Genomic DNA, 21,756 nt, shown 5'->3' with positions numbered 1-21,756 from the left:
TATCAGTCTCGCAGCCCACACATAGTACTGTCCACAGTCTCTCCTTAGAGATGTATAGATGTGACCTGTCTGATCCCTGCTGTAGGACTGCGAGGCTTCTGAAGTGCTCAGCATTACCGTCTTTGCACTGATCCCCTTATGTCTCCTTCCCTTAGATGTGGTGGAGAGGTGAGGGGGACTCCCCATGCCACATTATGGTAGTTGAACTACAAGCTATGGAAATGAGATCTGCCCTGGCCCTAATACTTTCCCCAGCCCTGAGTTAATTGCAGTTTTCTCTGAAGTCCCCCAGGCTTTCCAGTTCCCACTGCACTGCCCACAGCATCGGTGGAGATGACAGGCCCTATACTAGCATTGTTAATTAATGACATCTCAGAAGCTTGGTCCCATTATGGTCCATTGTGCTGTCAGCGTCTCCAAATCCTTAACCTCTTAGCTGCCATACCACCTTCTCCCTTCTCCACCCACCAGAGCCTTCCTTTGTCAGTCCCTTTTCTAGGTGCTGATGAAAAGCCTTATTTTAAAGAGCCTCTGGAGGAAATGTTCCCATTACAAACCATTTGGCTTCCCTTAGATATTTTCTGTTTCTCTTGCCTACTTTGTCTTTGGTCCCCTCTGTTTGTATGAAAATAGGCACTTGGCCTCCAAAGAGGCACTCCTGGGATTTCCAGCTTAGTATATACTCCCTGCTAGGAATTTGTGGAGAGGACTTGGCTGTCAGAAAGGAGAAGGACAAGGGTTCTGTGAGAGAACAAGCACCAGGTGTCACAGGAGGGTGCAATAGAATGGCAGAGTCATTTTCCTATAACACCTAACAAGGAACTTTAAATGGGATTATCCTTAAAGCTTCTGTCTCCTTCTGTCATGGTAGAGCTCTAGCCAGGAGCATTAACCAGTTTCCCATTTTGCATGCTACAGATTTAAACAGCACCCATGATTTCACATCAAGAGCAAAAGAGACTCCCAAAAGTCTAGGCAGCCTGTGATATAGTTGTCCCTGGGGTGAGTTAGAAGGTTTGTTCCAGTGAGGAGTGGAAGATAGGTCATCTGAATGCCTTCCTACTCTTGGGAAGGGAGAGTAGTTTGGTGAGGCTGAAGAAGGCGATTAGAACTCAGCGTCCCTAAATACTAGTCCCACATCTGTTACTAACTCACTTTAAGATCATGAGCCAGCTGTCATTCTCCACTTAGCCTCAGTTTCCCTACCTCCTCAATAAGGACAGCCTGTCTTACAGAGTTCATTAGCGTGTGTAGGGCATTGCTGGAAAAGGCAAAGTGTTATTTTGACTCTAGTGACAAAAGTAGAAAGGTTTCCACAAGGTGCCATCTGCTTCCTTCTTTCTCAGGGGTCATTTCTGACTTAAGTCTTGCAAAGTCCTCCTTAAACTGTGTTATTAATACACACAGACACACATCCCTGCCTATCAGTCACCAAGCAGCCCTTGAATGAGCAATTAAAGTGCTTTGCAGAAGATCAGAATCAACAACTTCCCTTTAGTCTGAAGACCTTTGTGATTGTTCTTCCTACAGCTTCCTCCTGTCCTTCCCTTCATCTCTGGAAATGATTCCTTGGCTCCTCCAAGAGGCTTCAGGCATCTTGCTTTCCCCTTTGTTCTTCATTTCACCTCATCTTGACATGCTAGCCAAGTTTGGAGGCTGAGAACAATGGGCATGAGGAAAAGCTATGGCTCAGATGTGCATGAAGTGTCACAAGGGGAACTGTTCTGCATCTCAGAGAAACTCATGAGCTGCACGGCTGTGGCTGTCAGGTGTCACTCATGAGGCCCTTGATTGGCAAAGAGAGGTATTTCCAAGGCTGGCGCTTGACTGCTCCAGCACGTGGGCTCTAATACATTCAGAAAGAGGAAGACACAATAAAGGTGGGGAGAATGAAAACCAGCTGGCACTGGCTTATGCCAGAGAAGGGCAGAAAAAAATTCCTAATTTCAGAAGCTCATTGCAGTGTAATTATCAAACGGCGACAGTAGGCTGAGATGCTTGCTAATTAGGCCACATTCTTTATGACTAGTTATTCTAAGATGTCATTTGACAGACGTGTGGGGGGGGCACACACACATAAAGTTGTTTTTTAATTACATTTGGTATGCTAATTTCTGATATAAAATAAATATTTACCGGGAGCAATATTTCTTCATTTCACGCTGGCTGCACTGTGGCATTTATCGAGGGTTACAAACAGGCTGCTATCGCCTGGCCCTCCCTGCCAGCACCCACTGCCCCCCCTTCTTCAAGTTCTGAGATAGGGTGACGCACTCCTTGAGTGATCAGGGCACTGCACAATATGTCAAGGAGGGACAGATCCAGCTATGAATTGGAAAGGGAAGAGTCATGTGAAAGGAAACCTTCCCACTTCAAAGTTTTTTCTTTACCTGAAGTAGCCCCTTTGGGAACTGCGTTCTCACTGTGTGCTGTGTCCCTGCAAGCAGCAGCCAGCATGAAGGGAAAAGACCCCGCCTAGCACTTCACTGCAGTTCAGTGTCTCTTGAAGGCTATATCTGTGCTACCTTGGTCCTTAACAGAGGTGCCAAAACGCAGTCGTCTCATGTCAGAGGCATCCCAGCTCTTGTACAGTGAATATGCTGTAGCGACAAGGACAGTGAATGAACTGAGAATGTAAACCCCAAATCAGGGCTTGGACTAAGGAATTGCAATTGGGTTATGGAAGGGCAGGGAATGGGTGTGCAGGGGAGCGGGTGCATTTATTGTAACGGGTGCGCAGTTTCTTAATGTGGTTTAAGGTGTGTGATGGAAAGCTAGATGATGTGTGTATATATATATATATATATATATATATATATAAGGAATATGCCACACTGGCTGCCCTGGAGTCTAACCCTCTCTTCATAGAGCAAATGGGATGGGGCTGATGGCAGGGCACAAAGTTACCTTGCAACCCTGACATATTGGGGCTACTGTAACCCACTATTCAGTGTGCGTTATGGGTCTCTGCAGAGGGCAGCTCTTTACCTCAAGTTGTAAAACCTCGTGACTTTAGCTCTGAGGGTTCCCGGCTTAGTCCCAGATGTTAGCCAAGATAGTGGCTGTCACCCTTCTTCTACAAGTGTGCACAGGTTGTTTGGTTTCCTTGGCCCACTCAGTCCTAGGCCTCTGCTGAAAATGAAAGGAAGGAGGCCAATTAATGAGAGAGATGAGGAGCAGTTTGAGGTGGACACATCTATACTGTCCCACTGGGAACTGGAATACGTGTTAGGCCCCAGGCTGTCAGAGGATGGGGATGACTTTCCATCACAAACAACTGGGGCTAGACCAGAGACTGCTGATCTAGAATGCCAGGCTCTATATCCCATGGCCTGTTTCCTCAGCCAGTCTCATGGCAATTAGCTGTAGTGGACATCTTAAAAGGAGGTCAGGCACACATCTCAGAGCACTTCAGATGGCAGCAGAGGTAGGAACAGAGCTTCTCAGAGACTGGTGATGTATCGTGTGTCTACATGAGACATATATCAGAGTCACAAAACCATAGAGATCCTTGGACTATTCAGAGGCAAGAACAGAACTGAGCAGGGAATCCATTCCTCAGCCCTCAAGAATTTTTGACGTGGAATATCAGTTCCTGTCCCAAGTCAATGCAAAAAGTCAAAATCATGAAAATGTTCTCAAATCAACAATCCAGAGAAGCATTCGGATTGGTTTGGGCAATTTTTCCTTTTGTTTTCGCTCTTTGAAAACAAAAAATCTTTTCTTTATACATTAAAATTTCAGAAATGATTGGTGGTTTTAAGCTAAAAAACAAAACATTTTGTTTCTTGCTTTGACAACTTGGAACCTTTTATTTCCCTCAAAAAATGTTTCAGATTGGGGGTGTTGTCTAAGTCAGTGCTTAACCTTTTAGAGCAGGGGTGTCAAACTTATGTCAGACCCCGCTTGGTCCATGCCTGGAGGCCAGGGCTGGGTTGTTCCCTATAGTCTCCTCCCAGGTCTTTGTCCAGTTTAGTTCTAAGCATCCCAGGAGATGGGCTTCACACCCATTTCCTGGCTAAGGGAACCAGGGAGAATGATCCCACAGTCTGATATTTCCAAGTGTCAGAAAGTTATTTTCCTTGGCTGAATTTCATCCCCATCACTCTAGTTCTATCTCCTCCTGTCTGTTAGACCCTTCAGACATGGATGGATAGTTCCCAGAACCCCTGTAGCCAGGTGCCATCATACCTCCACAGTGCTGTGTGTTGCCTCGTAACAAGCAGAGCCACTGCTGGACACTCCAGCTACTAGCCCAGCTTCTGGCCCTGCTCTGACACCATAGGTTGGTTTTGCTTTCCAACTCAGAGCCCCTTTGCTGCAGCAGGGAGCACAGATCTCTGTTGCTGCAAGCAGCGTTGCCAAGGCCCCAATTTCATAAATCAACAGGAAAATAGAAAAATTAGCAGCTGCCCTATGAGCGCGAAGCAATCACCTCTCGAGCGGAAAGAGAGGAATTTGATACTCCTATTTGCTATTGATTTTGAGCTCGGCTGCTCCATTCAAACCGCCCCATTGGCATGCAGAGGGGAGCAGCTGCCCTGGCCACGCAAGGGATGATTTTCATTTGCTCTCAGAGGTGTAACTGCATCTTTGTTTGCAAACCCCGTGGGGGGAGATGTGCAGCAGAGGCTACTAACAGCCCAAGGTTCAGGGCACAGTGGGATGCCAACAGGTTGGGCAGAGGAGTATTGCTGGGCAAACACAGGGCCCAGGCCCCAGGGGCATTGCATCCCAAGGACAGATTACCATGGCAAAGGCTGTGCAAAAACACAGGCAGATACTCCCACACCCTTGCAGGCTGAGCCAGGCATGCACAGTGCAGGGGGCAGGTAGCAAATCTCAGGCCAGCACAGGGGGAACTGCAAAGGAGAGTCCTTGGGATGGATTTTCTAGATGCAGACTCTTGACTATGCACAGAGCTCCCCACAATCACCGGCAGCAGCCACATGTTAAACTCATGGCATCCACATGCAAAAGTAACCCTTTCCTGTGAGTGCATTGCCTGGGAAGCCCTATTGCCAGGATGGGCTGTAAATTAAAGCCAGGAGCATTCAGGGCTGGAATCCAGATGCCTGAGCTAGGAGCACAGGCATTTGACCTCTGACATGAGTGGGAGTAGCTCACTTTAATAAAATCCTAGTTTTCTTTGTCACTCAGTGACTGGCAAGTGCAATCAGACCAGAGACCCTGGCATGAGCCCCTACTCCTGAAACCAAAATGTAACTCCATTGGTTGTGCCTGCTGCCTCATGCTGTGTAGGGGGATCTGCAGGAGCACCCTGATCCCACCCCCTCTTGCTCCCCCAGCCCACCCACGGGTGCCTCACCAGGGCCAGCCCCAGCCCTTTAAAAAGAAAAAAACCTGAGAAAAGCCTCACACTCATTGTTCCTGCCGGCGGGGGTGATCCTTGCTGCCCCTCGGTGCCCTCTGCACGAGACCCCCAAAGCCTCAGGCCACTGCAGGAATGGTAGGTCCCAGGGCTTTTCCCATTTTTTTTCCTTAAAGGGCCAGAGCTGGCCCTGGGCAGGGCACCCGTGGGAGGGCTGGGGGAGTGAGGGAGGTTCGGGGGGCTTGTGCAGAGCCCCCCCATGCAGCGTGGGGCAGCACCCCATGAGCACCAGGGCTTTTCTTTAATGGGCTGAGAGCTGGGATGGGCGGGGCATTGATGGGAGGGCTGGGGGAGCTGGCAGGGGTCCCCCCATCATCCCCTCCCCCGGCCCCTGCCCCTAGTATTTACCTGCTTGGAGTCAGCTGCAGCTACCTGCTGCAGCCACCAGGGACTGCCCAAATCATCAAAGCTCTCTGAATCTTTTTGGAGAACTATGAATTGATTCAGACCTTTTAATTGGTCTCCTGATTTGATTCAGATTCAGAGATTTGGCCACCGAATTGGGCCGAATCTCCTCCGAATCGAATCAGCACCCAAAGCTTTGCACCGCCCTGCTGCCTGCTCAATCAATATGTTTTTTGGAACGACTGAGTTCTGCTCAATCGATACGATTTGGAACCAATTTGGCGGCTAATACACACACACACACACACACACACACTATATATAGTTGGAGACTTCACAATCTAGAAGGTGGCAGGGGAAATACCATGATCATCACAGTGGTTTTCCCAGGGTGAGGCCTGTCCTTTGTACTCCAGGCATGCTGTCCCCCTGAAAGTTTTCCCAAATACAGGAAACTCGATTGCACAATTTTATGGCAATGGGGGATTGCTTTCTTGCTTTCCCCCTGGCTTTCTCCTTGGCTTTTTAGCTAGGACTAAGTGAGATTAGGGGGCATCCAAACCCTGGGGTCCCTGGCCCGTGGGCTTGCATGTAGGATGTCTGCCACAGATTTGGGGAGTCCTAGACATCTGATGAGTCTAGGAAGGAGGATACTTCTTTGGAAGAAAGCAAGAGGAGCTTTCTCTTGAGCTGTCAGGTCCTGGTCTGTCATGGCTTTGACCACATCAGTGTGTCATGAAGTCATTATATCCAGAAAATCTTCAAAGAGCATTAAGGCTGCATCATCAAATGCTCAACATGTAAGAAATGCCAGTATTGAGGCTGCCTGTGTAACCCCAAAATTGACTCTCTTGAGCATGTGACACTCTGGATGTCTCATCTGCCTCATTGCCAGGCCTGGGCTCGTGCTGCATGAGAGTGAGTACACAGGATTTGATTCTTATTGATGGCCCCAGGCCAGCAGGAAGGTGGTACAAACATACCCTCTGTGCACAGGACTGATGGTTTCAGTCTATTGCCATCATTGTGTGTGCATCCTCCGCACAGTGTACTCTGCAGAGCTCACACTCTGGCCTGAATGTAGCAGTATTCATTCCCTCATGGGCTATTCTAGGGTGCATTTACCACAGGGTCTGAACATTCCCTATGGATTGTCCATCCCAAAATTTCGATCACATTAGGCAGTTTATTATCTCCATTTTACACACAGAGACCTAAGGAACAGAGATGTAAGGACAATCTGAGGGGAATGGGAGCTGTATTCTGAACATGTACACTGCTGAGACCCGAGGGATAGAGATTTAAGGCCAAAACTGTCAAAGGCCTCATGTTTAAGGGTCCACGGAATTGTACAGCAGCGTACGCTCCCATTCACCTCAACTACAGCTAAGAGTGCTCACCATTTCTGCGAAGCAAGCCTGAAAGCATAGCCTGGGCACCCAAGAAAATGAGAAACAGCAGTCACCTATGGAAATGCTGGCTTGCTGGACACTCAGGAACTCTGTGGCAGACAGGAAGAGAATCTAATGCCTCACATTAGCATTCAGCTATCTCAATGAGGAGATCTTCTTTCTTGCTTTCTGCAGTCTTGCATAGTGACTCCATCCCTTCCAACTTCTGCAGCAAACAAGATAGGGCCCTTACAGCTACACAACCCTGATTCCTTCTCAGAACAAGTCCAACCTGAGCACTGGATGAGGCAGGAAGGGTTCTGTAAAGAAAGCAGTATGTGATCAGGTAAGGAAAAATATTATAATGCATGCACACAAGAGGCTGGGGAACTCCCCTCTCGCCAGCACAGAGGCAGAAAAGGATCTTGGAGTCATTATTGACTCAAAGATGAACATGGGCCACCAATGTGGGAATGCAGTCAGAAAGGCTAACCGCACCTTGACACGGATCCACAGATGCATCACAAGCAGGTCCAAGGAAGTGATCCTCTATGCGACACTGGTCAGGCCGCAGGTGGAGTACTGTGTCCAGTTCTGGGCACCACGCTTCAGGAGGGATGTGGACAGCATCAAGAGGGTCCAGAGGAGGGCTACTCACATGATCAGGGGGCAGCAGGGCAGGTCCTATGAGGATAGGCTACAGGATCTGAACCTGTGCAGCCTCCACAAGAGAAGGCTGAGAGGGGATCTGGTGGCCGTCTATAAACTGGCCCAGGGAGACCAGCAGGCAATGGCAGAGTCTCTCTTCCCCCAAGCACTACTGGGAATAAAAAGGAACAACGGCCATCAAATGACTGAGAGTAGATTCAGGCTAGAAATCAGGAGGCACCACTTCACAGTCAGAGCAGCTAGGATCTGGAACCAACTTCCAAGAGAGTAGTGCTGGCTCCTACCCTGGGGGGTCTTTAAGAAGAGGCTGGATGAACACCTTGCCAGGGTCATCTGACCCCAGCTTTCTTTCCTGCCCATGGCAGGGGGTCGGACTTGATGATCTGCTCAGGTCCCTTCCAACCCTACAAACTATGAAACTATGAAAGGGCTGAAATATCACTCTCTCAAGCAGTCATTCTCTGGGACAGTGTCTTCATGGTCCAGTTCACACACAGGAGTGATGAGGTGATGGAGCAGGCTCAGCAAAGACAGAATCTTCAGAGAATTTATCTACCAAGCTTTAACAAGTCTCTACTGAGTATGCTTGAACTGAATTTTTTTCAGAGTCTTTAACTATATTTTCTTGCATACAATGTGCCCCAGAATAAGATACGCATCTTATTTTGGAAAGGCAGAATGAAAAAATAGATCTTTCCTTGTAATAAGTAACTGAATAGCATCAACTAAGATAGCAGGTAAAAAGGTATCAACCTTTTTTAGATTCAACCCCTTGGAAAGTTCCAGCTCTTAATTTTCATTTGTTTTTTGACTACGGAAAAAAAAGAGCAATTTTTCTGTTGCAAAGAATTCAAAAAGACAATGGGTCAGAATGCTTTTAACACTCTGAATTTGTATTTGAAATCTCTGGGCTTACCTTATGAAGACTGTTTGCACACCTAACAATGCTAACATTGCATAGGACCCTGCAGCACCCTTGAAACGATCTCAAGATATCGCAGGGTGCCACGGCACCTTGTTTGAGAATCATGGAGCTAGAGAGCCAAGCCTGCTCGTTGTTCTGCTCCCTGTGGATTGCGTACAGATTTCACTTTTGCTTCTCCTGGATAAGCAGCAGAAACTGCTCTTACTGTATTTCTCATATATAATGTGCACTCCAATTTCCAGTTTGAATGCTCTTTGAAGCTTTTTTGGATATAATTTCTTTATGACACTGATGTGGTCAGAGCCAGGACAGACCAGGTTTTTTGGAAAAAGGGTGTATGTTGTATGCAAGAAAATATGGCGACTTGGCTTGACTCGGATAGCTTTTCTCTGGAGTGACAGAAGGCATATCCCTATTTGAGGGTGACCGTTCTGCTCAAGCATAAGTTTGAATTCCTCAACCAAATTCTTGCAAGAATGCTTTTAAATGGGCAAAACCAATATGTTTTCCCCTAATCTTATTCTCAAAAAATGAAGGAACCCTTTTAGATTAAATGTTCCAAAAAAAAAGCAACCCCCAAAACAAAACAAACAAACAATAAACCAAAGAAAAGCTTCCACCTGATGTAGATGGCAAGTATAGAAAGGTACAGCAAAATTCCAAGCAATGGAAACCAGGAGGTTATAAATGGAAGGTGCTGGGTAATCTTGGGCTTCACTACCAATCACTACTAAACGTAACATTTCTTTCTTTCTGGCACTGCCCTTACAATGAGACTGAATAGAAGGCATTTCCCATGCCCCAGGGATATTGAACTTTTCCCATGACAAGCAGGCAGGCCCAAAGGGTTATATGACATATATAAAGCAGTCATTGGCTAAGGCTTGATACATCAGTGTGTGTTGGGAGGGAGGGATTTTCCTTAAATATTTATAATCCTGCCATAATCTACTGGTTAGTTTCTAGTAGGTGCCAGTAATCTTCAGGAGTAATTTGGATGTGTAATAAAAAGTGTTGCTACTGTTTTGAAAAATGGAGAGCATGGGAGAGTACTCTCTGTGGGACAGGCAAGGGAGAAGGAATGGAGAATGAGGGATTGAAGGTTGATATCACTGGTGGAGCAAAGGAAAGAGGTGGAGGGAAAGACAAATGCAAACAAATATGATTGGCTAAGTTGGGAGGAAAGAGAGCAATACAGGGTGTTACAAGTGAGAGCAAAAGTGCTGAATTTGATGGAGAGGAAAAGATGGAGGCAGTGGATGAAACGGAAGGCTTGGTCAGTCAAACTGGCAGTTGTGAGAAATGAGCCTTTCTGGCAATTTCATACGGGCCATAGTAAGAGGGGCTGGGAGTGTCTCAGAGGCCAGAAAATGAGGCTGTGTGACACAGGAGACACTGAAGGCCTACAGTACAACAATATGTTTTGCAGCTTGCACTCACAAAATACAAAGGTACAAGAAAATGCTATTCACTCTTTCTCCCACGTGATACAGGCTGTTCAAAGTCCCCCTGGGAAGGGAATTGGTCAGGGAGAACCAAGGGGACAATGATACAACTGGACCTGAAGACAGCAAGGAGAACAACAACAGGATCAGCAGCAGTGGAAACAACAGCTACAAGGACCGTGAATGAACTGAGAAGGGAAACCCCAAATTGGGGCTGGGACTAAGGGACTGTGTTTGGGTTAGGGAAGAGCAGAGGGTGGGTACGTGTGGGTACAGGGGAGTGGATGAGGTTATTGTAATGGGTGCGCAGGTTTCTTAAGGTGGTTTTAAAAAGAAAAGGTGTGATGGAAGTCTATGATAGAGGAGATATATATACATACACACACACACACACACACACACACACACACACACGTATAGATAGATATATTTTAGTAATAAAAAAAAATATCACCCTCTCTCCCACAGCCAATGCATGATTCCTTTGTAAATTTATTGCTGTTTTCCGTTCTGATAGCCCCGTTTGAACTGTTTTCCCTGGGGAGATGGATCTAGCACCTGAAAGGGATGCTGCTGTCAGAAGGATTGGTCCAATCTTCCATAGTTTCCTCACCACCCTCCTAATTGCAAACCCTTTGTGAGGACCAGATGACAGGCTTCTGATCAGTATGTAGTGAATCCACTTTCTGCTTTTGAAAGCTGCCCAGAGCATTACCATGCACCAGTGCATCCCTGGGGGGCTGCGCTCTCTGAGGGGTTAGGCTTTCCCCTGTGATGTTTGCCACTCAGAGCACTGGGTCAGTTCTAGGAACTAGGAAGTAAAATTGACAAGGCTAGCATCAATATCCCTGGTGAGTGAAACACAAGAAGCAAAACAGAGTACAGAGGGTGAGATGTACATTGCATGGGTAAACCTAAAGGCTTCTTCACAATCTCCAGTGGGATCAGGCTCCCCAAAGGAGAATCTACACTTTATAAAATACATTTTGTAACCCAGTAGCATCTGGTTGTGGTTTGTTTTTTCTTCCTGTTTTGTTTTGCTTTTTTTTAACTAATAACCCCCCTTCCCGGCACAAGAACTAAAATCATTGCTGATGCTTTGGTACAAACAGCAAATAAATGGCACAGAGCTGCACTGGCTTTTCAATCCCCTCGTATCTCCATTAAAAACCCAGGAGAGTGGTGTAGAGAAATAGACACAGAAAGGACAAACAAATTAGAAGATGCAATAGTATCTTCCATCTTCTGTGATGGTGAGACAGAAGCAAGCAAGGAAATACAGGGCGGGGTTGCCAAGAGGGCCTGATTCTACTCTCCTCAAAGTCAGGGGGAAAATGCCCATTGATTTCAGTGGAGCAGAATTAGGTCCTCAGAGTTCCATACTGCCTATCTGGAACAAAATCAGAGCCAACCAAGTGCCCCATGCCAACCCCTGTGCGCACGAGCCAAGCCACTCACAGCACGTGACACACACCAGCCATGACCAATGACTCTCTGCTAAGCTGGAGCATCGAGTGCCAAGGTAGGAGAGGACACATACGCCTTGTGGCAGCTGGAGTTCTGCCATGAGGCTTGCCATCTACTGTGGGGGCTAGAAGCAGATGAGAGAGGCACCCTCCAGCCTAACGATAGTGACAGCTTTTTCCATTACACCAGAAATGATCTATGCTGGTTTGGGTTCTCCCCACCCTGCTCCACTCGCAGCCTGCCAAGTCTCTCTCCACTTGGATCCATTTTAAGGGTACTTTGTAAAGCTTCTCACAAAGGGTTTTGTCATGTGTTCCACCAGGAGCTATTTGGAGTCCTCCCTCCTTTATTATCACAGCCAAAGAACACTCTCTTCCAACACCATACAAAAGGAGTGCATATCATGCCCAGAGGGTCTCTGCTGCGCGTAGAACTCCAGGGTGGGTGAGGTGTCAGTTGCAAATGACCTGGGACACAACCACATCAGCCTTGCCCCACAGGTGCTTAAATGTCCCCCTGTAACATTTTTAATAGGGACCCCCAAGGTAATAAATGGCATGCCACAGACACTGTGTACCAGGATGTGCTCCTCTCTCCCTACCCTGGCACAGCCTCACTCCAAACCCATTAACCATCAGGCAGGGGATCCAGCTGTCGGGGCCAAATATGCTAGTAAGTTCCAGCAGGCAATGTGAAGACGGAACATGCCAGCTTGCCCAGGTTGGGTAGACCTCTCCAGGAGAACTGGATGTACTTTAAAGAAGCCTTACTGAGAATGCAGGAACAAACCATCCCGATACACAGGAAAATTAGCAAGTGTGGCAGAAGACCAACTTGGCTTAGCGGGGAACTCTTCAGTAAGCTAAATCACAAAAAGGAAGCTTATAAGAAGTGGAAACTTGGACAAATAACTAGGGAAGATATCAGAGCATTGCTTGGACATGCAGGGATGAAGTCAGGAATGCCAAAGTGCATTTAGAGTTGCAGCTAGCGAGAGATGTGAAGGGTAACAAGGGTTTCTACAAGTATATCAGTAGCAAGAGGAGGATCAGGGAAAGTGTGGGTCTCTGACTGAATGGGGAAGGCAACCTTGTGACAGAGGATGCAGAAAAGTCTGAAGTGCTCAATGCCTTTTTTGTCTCAGGCTTCACAGGCAAGGTCAGCTCCCAGGCTACTGCTCAGGGGAGCACAGATTGGGGAGGAGGTGAGCAGCCAACAGTGGTGAAAAAACAAGTTAGGGACTATTTAGAAAAGCTGGACATATACAAGTGCATGGGGCCAGATGAGATGTACCTGAGGGTGCTGAGGGTCTTGGCTGATGTGATTGCAGAACCGCTGGCCATCATCTTTGAAACGTCATGGCGATCAGGAGAGGTCCCAGATGATTGGGAAAGGGAAAATATATTGCCTATATTTAAGAAAAGGAAAAACAAGGATCCAGGGAACTATAGACCAGTCAGCCTCACCTCAGTCCCTAGAAAAATCATGGAGCAGCTTCTCAAGGAATCCATTTGTAAGCACTTGGAGGAGAAGAAGGTGATTAGGAACAGTTGGCATGGATTCACCAGGGGCAAGTCGTGCCTGACCAACCTGATTGCCTTCTATGATGAGATGACTGGCTCTGTGGGTGCAGGTAGACCAGTGGATGTGGTGTACCTTGATTTTAGCAAGGCTTTTGATACCGTCTCCCACAACATTCTCACAGGCTAAGGAAGTATGGGCTGGATGAAAGGACTGTAAAGTGGATACAAAACTGTCTGGAGCATTGGGAGTAGTCATCAATGGCTTGATGTCTAGTTGGCAGCCAGTATCAAGTGGAGTGCCCCAGGGCTTGGTCCTGGGACCAGTTTTGTTCAATGTCTTCATCAATGACCTGGAAGATGGCATACAGTGAACCGTCAGCAAGTGTGCAGATGACACCAAGCTGAGTGGAGTAGTAAATATGCTTGAGGGTAGGGCTAGGATTCAGAGTGACCTAGGCAAATTGGAAGATTGGGCCAAAAGAAATCTCATGAGGTTCAACAAGGACAAATGGAAAATCCTGCACTTAAGATGGAACAATCCCATGCACCAGTACAGATTGGGGGCTGACTGGCTGGGCAGCAGCTCTGCAGAAAAGGACCTGAGGATTACAGTGGACAATAAGCTGAATATGAGCCAGCAGTGTGCCCTTCTTGCCAAGAAGGCTAACAGCATACTGGGCTGCATTGGTAGGTGTGTTGCCAGTAGGTCAAGGGAAGTGTTTATTCCCCTCTATTCAGCACTGGTGAGGCCACTTCTGGAGTACTGTGTCCAGGACAAACTACTGTCCAGTTTTGGACCACTACGGAAAGGATGTGGACAAATTGGAGAGAGTCCAGTGATGGGCAACAAAAATGGTGAGGGAGCTGGGCTTATTTAGTCTGGAGAAGAGAAGACTGAGGGGGGATTTAATAGCAGCCTTCTACTACCTGAAGGGGGATTGAAAAGAGGGTGGAGCTGGACTGTTCTCAGTGCTGGCAGATGACAGAACAAGGAGCAATGGTCTTAAGTTGCAGCAAAGGAAGTTTAGGTTAAATATTAGAAAGAATTGTGTCACTAGGAGGATAGTAAAACACTGGAACAGGTTACCCAGAGAGGTGGTAGAATCTCCATCCTTGGTGGTTTTCAAGACCAGGCTAGACAAAGCTTTGGCTGGGATAATGTAGTTGAGGATGGTCCAGCTTTGAGTAGGGTGTTGGACTAGGTGACCTCCTGAGGTTCCTTCCAACCCTCATTTTCTATGATTCTACGATTCTATATGATGGTTCAGCTAGAGCCCCTTCATCAAGGGATCTCAAAGGGTTGTTCAGACTTAAACAAACTAAGCCTAAGGTGAAAGGTCAGCAAGAATCAGTCTCAAGTGATCAGAGTCACATGTTGAAACTAAAAGTGCACCGACACATTGGTCCATATCGTATCGACACTAATAAAAGGAAAATTGACATTATCGGCAGTCAGCCTTTTATGGGTAATGTGGCTGCTAATGTTGCTGATAAATGCCTCAGAGTGCATGCAGCCAGGAGTGCAGCCCAGCAGCTTGGAGAGCAGTATCCAGTCGGTAAGTTTGTGGGAAAGAAGAAGAGGCATGGGGTGGGGTGGGGTGGGGTGGGGTGGAGGGAAGGGGCATGGGGGAGGCAGATTGAGGCCCCCAAAGTGAGGGAAGGAGTGGGGTTGGGCCTGGGGCTGGGGCAGGGCAGGCTCTGCACAGCTGGGGTGGGGCAGGGCACAGGACAGAGCCATGGCTCATCTGGAGGGCACAGGGGACAGGGAGGAGGGGGCAGCTCCTGTTGCTACATGCACCCCCAAGGGAGGCATGGGGGGCATGTGCTCCCCAGATCTTTGCATGGGGAAAGGGCAGGCTGCCTCTGTGGGCTGGGGACGGAGGCTGCGCTGACCTCTTCCTGGTGGTGGGGCTGGGCTGGGACTGTGCTGGGGGCAGGTGGGAGTGGGCAAGCAGCAGTGGTGCTGGGAGAGGAGATACAAAGGGGCTATGGAAAATTTTGGGGTGTCTGTAGCCCACCTCGTAATGCCACTGCTGTCCCCCCCCCACCCCCCAGCATAGCCCAAGCCCAGCCCCCCTGCTGGGGAGAGCCTGGCACAGCCTCCAGCCCCAAGTGCACAGCAGCATCCCACCCTCACCCCATTAACAGATCTGGGTGGCACCCTCATGCCTCCCCAAGGGGTGTGTGCAGTGGTGGGACCCACCCCGCCTTGCTCCCTCTGTGTTCCTCTGACAAGCTGTGGCCCCATCCTGGCTGTGCAGCGCCTGCCCCTGCCCAGCCCCAGCTCCACTCCCTTCCTCACCGTGGGGGCCTTGATCTGTCATCCCATGCCCCTTCCCTACCCCCCACCCCTTCCCCTCCACAGACTTGCTGGCCAGACGCTGCTCTCCACGCTGCCAGGCTGCATATTGGCAATCAGATCAGTATTGGCTGATATGGCTGGTTAATAATCGGCCATCAGTATCAGTCCAAAAAATCTTTATCGGCACACCCCTAGTCAAAACCAGGGATGGAAAAAACATGTTAGGGTATCAACTCTGTCTTTTCAAATGCAGACTTGTTCATTGGAATGCCAAAGGGGAAATTAAGGCATACCAAAGGGAAGTGATTTGTCTAAGGTCATGCAACCATATACACTAGATTCTCCTTCAGGGAGATTGCTAAAGAGCCCTTAGGCTTTCCAGTGCAACATACATCTCATGCTGTTTGTCACCTGCTTCCCTACTTGTGTTTAACTCAACTGGGATACAGTACTAAATTCATCTATCCTACTCCATAGCAGGAACTGAGTACAGAACACAGACTACCTGATATCCTGGTCCACTGTCCTAACCTCTAGGCTAGACTGCATCCAAGAGCTGGGGCCAGAAACCCAGAATTCCCTTCCCTAATTTCTTACTGTAACTCCATCCCATTGGATGCTTTGAGACCTGGGCCAATGACCAGCTAATGACTGAGACCCAATGTCCTCTACAGCCATCTGCTGATAGGAAAGAGACATGAGGACGCACCTCACATGGCTAATCCTCTACCTTTCATGTGAACAAAAAGCTCTGTCAACAGCTCTCAAACAAAAGGCAAAAATAAAAGGATCGTTTATATTTAGCTGATGTTGTGGAACCTGCAGGCTGCATGCTAATTAGCTGGGAGAAGTAACGAGCTGAACAAGAAGGATAGGAGGAGGGAGGATCTAAAAACAAAGATTTTATACTAATTGTTGAGATTGCAGAAAATTATTTCTTCTGGGTTGTTTGTTTGCTTGTTTTTGTGGGAAAAATCATAAGGGACTTGACTAGATAATGTCAGCATGGTAAATACCCAGCCTCAGAGGAGCTGTTCCACTTCATTCTCCATGCTCCTTGGTAGGATTGTCCTTTATTTCTCTTTGCAATAAGGTCATGAATTGGTGCCACTGGCTGTGATTCAGAAGATGGAAGATTAGGGTCTGTGGCAGTCAGTGATTCTCCTTTACTTGAGAGGACAGGAGGTCACCAAGACAGCTGGCTCCATTCAAGATCAGGGCATTTTTCTCTGACAGATATTATGCAGTGGGACAGCAGATTGGCATTTTGGCCCTTGGCCCTTTGCCAAATGTCACTCATTCCAGTGTTTAGTTTTCTCTGCACAGCTTGTTTCTCTGAAGTGTATTCAGTGAACAGGTGATTTTCATCACTCCTTCCTCAGCCTCTCCTGCAGGATGATCCTCATCAGCCCTTCCTCCTCATCCTGATCCTCCTCTGACACATGCCGTGCAGTACTGTTGTCTCCTCTTCATGGTCTTCCCCTCTGAACCAGCAGAACTTCATTTTCCACTGAAAGGCTTTGGACTTCCAGGGTATCTGCCATGAAGTGAGGAGCTGAAGGCAGAGCTGATAGGCCCGGCTCAAGCCCAGATGCAGAATGGGGGTCCTAGAAACCCTGAGAGCCCTGTCTTCAGACAGAGCTGCTAGGCTCTGAGAAACTATCCTTGAGACCCCACTAAAGTGGGGGCTTCCAGGCTCTAAGCTTCACAGTCTGGGGCAATCTGTGGTAGGACGGCCCCAGGGCTGGGGACTCTGGAGACCCTGGCCCCTCAGCTGCCAACCAAGTAAGCTGACAGGAAACCAGGCAGGTTTCCAACAGAGCTCAGCCTGGGCTTCAGCAAACATTCCTCAAAATGGCAATGTTTCCACAAAGTGGTTTGGCCCTTGTTGAGGTGGGAAGCCTCAACCTGGTAAGCCAGAGCCTTAGCACAGCACAGCTGAATTGTTGATGACTTTAACGACCTGGACAATTTTGTTTTTGATAACCCGGTGGTCTAGACCTGCTCTAGTTGTTGCTAGGCAGAGTAGTCAAGATTAGATAACATAGGGCACATCTACACAAGAAGTTTACTGTGGAATAGCTAATTATCTCTGCAGTAAATGGATTGGCATCTACACATGCACCCCTATTACGCCACAGAAAACTAATCAACTCCACAGCAAGGTAGTACTTGTAAATACAAGTACTATTCTGCTGCAGATTTTTTTACTCTGCAGCACCACAAGTGTAGACATTGCTGCAGCTGGCTGGGGCATGAAAGTGCTTCAGTACAGGGGATGCCTGTCAGCCACCCTGGCACTGGAGCACCCTCGTGCCCCAGCCAGTCCCTCCACAGCATATTCAGCCAAGTCAGAGCAGACCTGGGCTGGCAGGCTGACCCCCTGGACTTCCTGCCAGCTGTGGCTGCTCTGACCCAGATCAATGTGTTACGGTCGTGGGCGCACATATAAATGCAGCATTCAGGAGCAATAAACTCCATTGTGATATGCACCAGAGTTTGTTGCATTGCATCAATATGCATGTGTAGATGCACCTCCAGTGTAGCTAACCTTCACCTTCTCCCAAGTGTAGGTGCAGGTTAACATTTTCTTCTTTGATTTTGCTGGCTGAGGTCCACACTAAGCTTCCATCATGGGTCGATCTCAACTAGCTATTTTGAGGCAGAAGGCATTAGCCTGCATCCATTCTGGGGAAAGGTCAATGTTAGCTACGATGTTTTAGCTTACCTTGACTACTCATTCTTGTGTGGACTCAGTAGGAGGTTTCTCCCCTTGTTAGGTCGCAACAGAAAGGGATGCTCAGGAGCCCACCTGGGATTGTGTTATATGGGTGTTACACACGCCTCCTAAAATTACCGCATCATTCACCACTGACCAAAAACCAGATGGTCTTCTGGTATCTATAGAGGTCACTGCTCTAGATTGTTCTCACATGTTGGATGATATTTAAAGATGGATTATGGTGCTCATTTGGGTCTCTCTGACAGGCAGGCCAAACCATGGGAGCAGCAGCCAGGGACTTTTTTTAAGGAAGCAGTTAAAAATCCCTCCTCCTCCAACTCTTGCCCCCCTTCTCTTCTATGCTCAGCAGCACATCCCCTCCCATTTCCCCCTCACCTTCTTTACTTATGCCTCAGGGTGCAATAAGGAAAGACCCATCCACAGCTGCACCCACCATCCCCACTGCTCCCGCCCTGTTCCAGTCAGAACTGCTGGAAGCAGCTGTGTAGGGATCCGGGATCAGTTGGGGACAGCAGCAGAGGCAACAGCAGGCAGGTTTCTCCTTGCTGCTCCAGTTCCTAGGCTGGTGGGGAAGACCCAGGGCGATCAGTCACAAAGGAGGAACCTACCCACCGTCACCACTGCCACTGTCGGCAGCTGAGCCTGGTCCCTCATGCAGCCTGGCTGGAACAGGGAAAATGTAGTTCTGGAGTTACCCCAGTCCCAGGACAGCTGGAGACAGCAGGGACAATGCTAGTGGTGGGTGGGGGAAGGTGGGAATGGAAAGGGAAGGGAAAGGCCACTGAGCATAGAGGGAAAGGGCCAAAGCAGGCGGAGGAAGGTTCTTACCTGCTTCAGTCCCCAGCTCCTGCTCCTGCACTGTGGTCTGAAAGGAGGTGACCACAGCACTGGACCCCCTCTGGATCCACTGCTGCAGAACTGCAACGTGGAACAGCAAGTGAGAAGGCTACGTACACCGAAAAGAAGACCACCCAAATAGTGCCTTATTCATGGCATCATACTGTCCTCCCAGAAAGATGGTAGAGGAAGCTGCTCATTGCAACTTGGTTTGGCAGACAACACTTGCCGGGCTCATCATAAAAATTCCTTTGTGAATCTCCCCCTGACTTCCCTAAGATCAAACAGCAAGTCTATGATAGACTAGGAAATTCAAACCAGGTCTCACATGGCCCAGGCTAATGAGCTGTAATGAGCCAAGGCCCAGCTGGGGCAGTGCTCTGGGGCAGAACATGGACAACCTGATCCATCACCTTGTTGGCGCCTGATGATCCACATGGGCATAAATGGATTTTTTGTAGAGTTTGGGCAAAATCTTGTTGTGGGTCCTATATATGGGGGCTCCCTATGAAGGTGCCCACATAGCCATGGAGGATATAACTCGGGGAGGGGGTGTATCATTTGTCAGTGCCAAAGTAAATTGCCACTCTTGCTCCCCTGGGTCTACATCCTTGGTGATCTCGTCTCCTGCCCCTGTCAGCTGTAAGATTCAAAAACCCTGTTTCTTCCTTAATGGTTCCTGAACTGTCCACCCAGGCCAGTCCAACAGGAGCTGATGCATGTGTGAAACAATCAGATGTGGGTCTCATACTCAGGATTTGGGGCATTAATTGAACAGGAAGATGAACAAAAGGAGCTCTGCAAATGACAAGAAAATAAATGGCAGAGAGTGAATAGGGGTTAGTGGAAAGCTTGCAGTGTCCTGATGCCTTCTCAGGCAGCTGAAAGAAAGGGAAAGGAAATGAAGGCATTGAGGACACAAGAATGAATCAGTGGGAAGAAATGGTTACTGCAGTCAGGAACTGAATAGATGGCATGGTCAAAACCAGGCAGCTATCTAATCCTTGTTGGGTGGGAGCACCTCAGTGGCCTCTGAACATGCCCCAGCACAGTGCCAAGGAATTCTGGGCTGTGTGCTAAAAAATGAAACCAATCAAGGATTTGCAGCCATCCCCAGTTGAACATCCTGTTGCTGAGCAGACGATTCAGCTGGATTACACTCTTGTTGGCTCTGATCCTCTGCCTGGGAACACAATACCATGCCGATGCTCTGCGGCCATGGGAAAAGGCTGATAACTGAGGCTTAGTGAGTCTCCATGGCAGACATGGGGGCGGGGACAGTGTAAGCCATTAAAACAGGCAGAAGTCATACCCGAGGGAATGACAAGTTAATCTTCTGTGAGTACATGGAATCCATGCATATCCCCTTGCAGGCCTTTCATTCAGAACAAGGACTGCAGAGCAGAAGGGATGGGGATTTACAAGCTAAGGATAGAAGAGTATGAAGAGGTAATTGCAGGTTACAAGGGGGACACCGAGAGAGTCCAGTATTTCAGGAGGGTGTGGGGGATGCTTGAAAGAGGTTAAGTTCAGATATGGAGGGAGGTGGGGCAGGTAGTGTGTTGGGGAAGAAACCAAGGTATTTCCAGGCTAGATGAACAGCAGCATGGTAATGATGGAGAAGTCCAAGGCTGGCCCCATTGTCTAGTGCACAGGATCAACTCCCTGCCATTACTTACAGTTTCTTGGGTCTCCTGCATTTCCGAAGCTCTGTCCCTGGATATCCCACACTTCCTAGGCTATGTTCCAGTTGCTAGGATTGTAGACAGGTGGGGTAGGGGTAGGGAGAGGGCTGTGTAAAGGAGAATGTGACTGTTCACAGGAGTGCCCAGCTCAGGTTCTCCCATCATGACCTGAACTAGCTCCAGGCTGTCCAGTCAGGACCTGCTACCTGGATCTTTTCCCAGGCAAATCATTTCTTGAGCAAGCCCAGCTTGCAGGGAGTGAGAGGACAAGGAAAGAAAATACATTACTGTTCTCCCTGGGTAAAGTGCACCTCACTGTGAGCTCCCTCCCTCACTGGTCAGTACTGATTCCCCAGGGGCCAACAGACATTTCATTATTCCTCACGTTACCTTGTTCATCTTCCCTGTGCTTCAAAGGGTGTCTATTGAATTCTTTGCATAAGTGACAACAAGCATCTTTGGAGTGGAGCAGCAAAGCAGAAAGGCAGTAAAACACCCCCTTGGGCATCCTCAGCTACAGGGATCGGGCGAATGGGGACTTGGGTGCATCAGCTGCAGGCAGCTGCTAGAAAGGCTTGACTGGTACTATATGTATTGCAGTCTGGAGAGAAGCCTGAGGTGGGGAGGGAGGAATAAGTACATTGGGTTCAGCTTCCACCCACTCCAGGAGAAAAAGCATGCAAGGGTCACATGGTAGTCAGTTCATTAGGAATCCCTAAACCAGGGGCTAACAAACTCATAAAAATCTTCTGTTCAAATTAAAATAAAGTGTGTTAAACTACTGCTCACCGTGATTTTTTTCAATTATGTTTCAATTTAGCTCAATTACTTTCCCATTATTGTTCAGTGAATCTTTTGTTAATTGAAGCTCTGTGTTATTCTCTCCCTGATCCTCTCCTGCCATGTGAATCACCAAGGGACAGCACAAACAAGCTCTCAAAGGAGCCCGGTTTCTTTGGCCAAGTAACAAGCAGGATCAAGGTAGGGTTAGCAGGCAAAGTGAAGGGTCCCAAAGATGCTTGGAGCCCCCAC

General features: G+C 48.2%; 1 protein-coding gene and 1 non-coding gene across 2 annotated transcripts in view; both read left to right on the top strand.

Moving 5' to 3' along the window:
• The window catches only part of MDGA1 (MAM domain containing glycosylphosphatidylinositol anchor 1), a 316,576-nt gene extending 295,070 nt beyond the window's left edge, over window positions 1-21,506 (top strand). Inside the window, exon 18 of the mRNA XM_019483036.2 lies at window positions 10,216-21,506. Coding sequence (XP_019338581.1) covers window positions 10,216-10,391 — 176 coding nt within the window. The 3' untranslated portion in view covers window positions 10,392-21,506. The remainder of the gene's footprint in view (window positions 1-10,215) is intronic.
• Window positions 6,081-6,244, top strand: LOC132248076 (U1 spliceosomal RNA). Its single transcript, XR_009459428.1, has one exon. It is a non-coding gene; the product is annotated as a U1 spliceosomal RNA (small nuclear RNA).
• Window positions 21,507-21,756: the final 250 nt, after the last annotated feature.

The sequence above is a fragment of the Alligator mississippiensis genome, chromosome 1 (assembly GCF_030867095.1).
Source record: "Alligator mississippiensis isolate rAllMis1 chromosome 1, rAllMis1, whole genome shotgun sequence".
Classification (NCBI taxonomy): Eukaryota; Metazoa; Chordata; order Crocodylia; family Alligatoridae; genus Alligator; species Alligator mississippiensis.
Note: the sequence above shows the minus strand (reverse complement) of the source record. Positions and strands in the feature narration are given on the sequence as shown.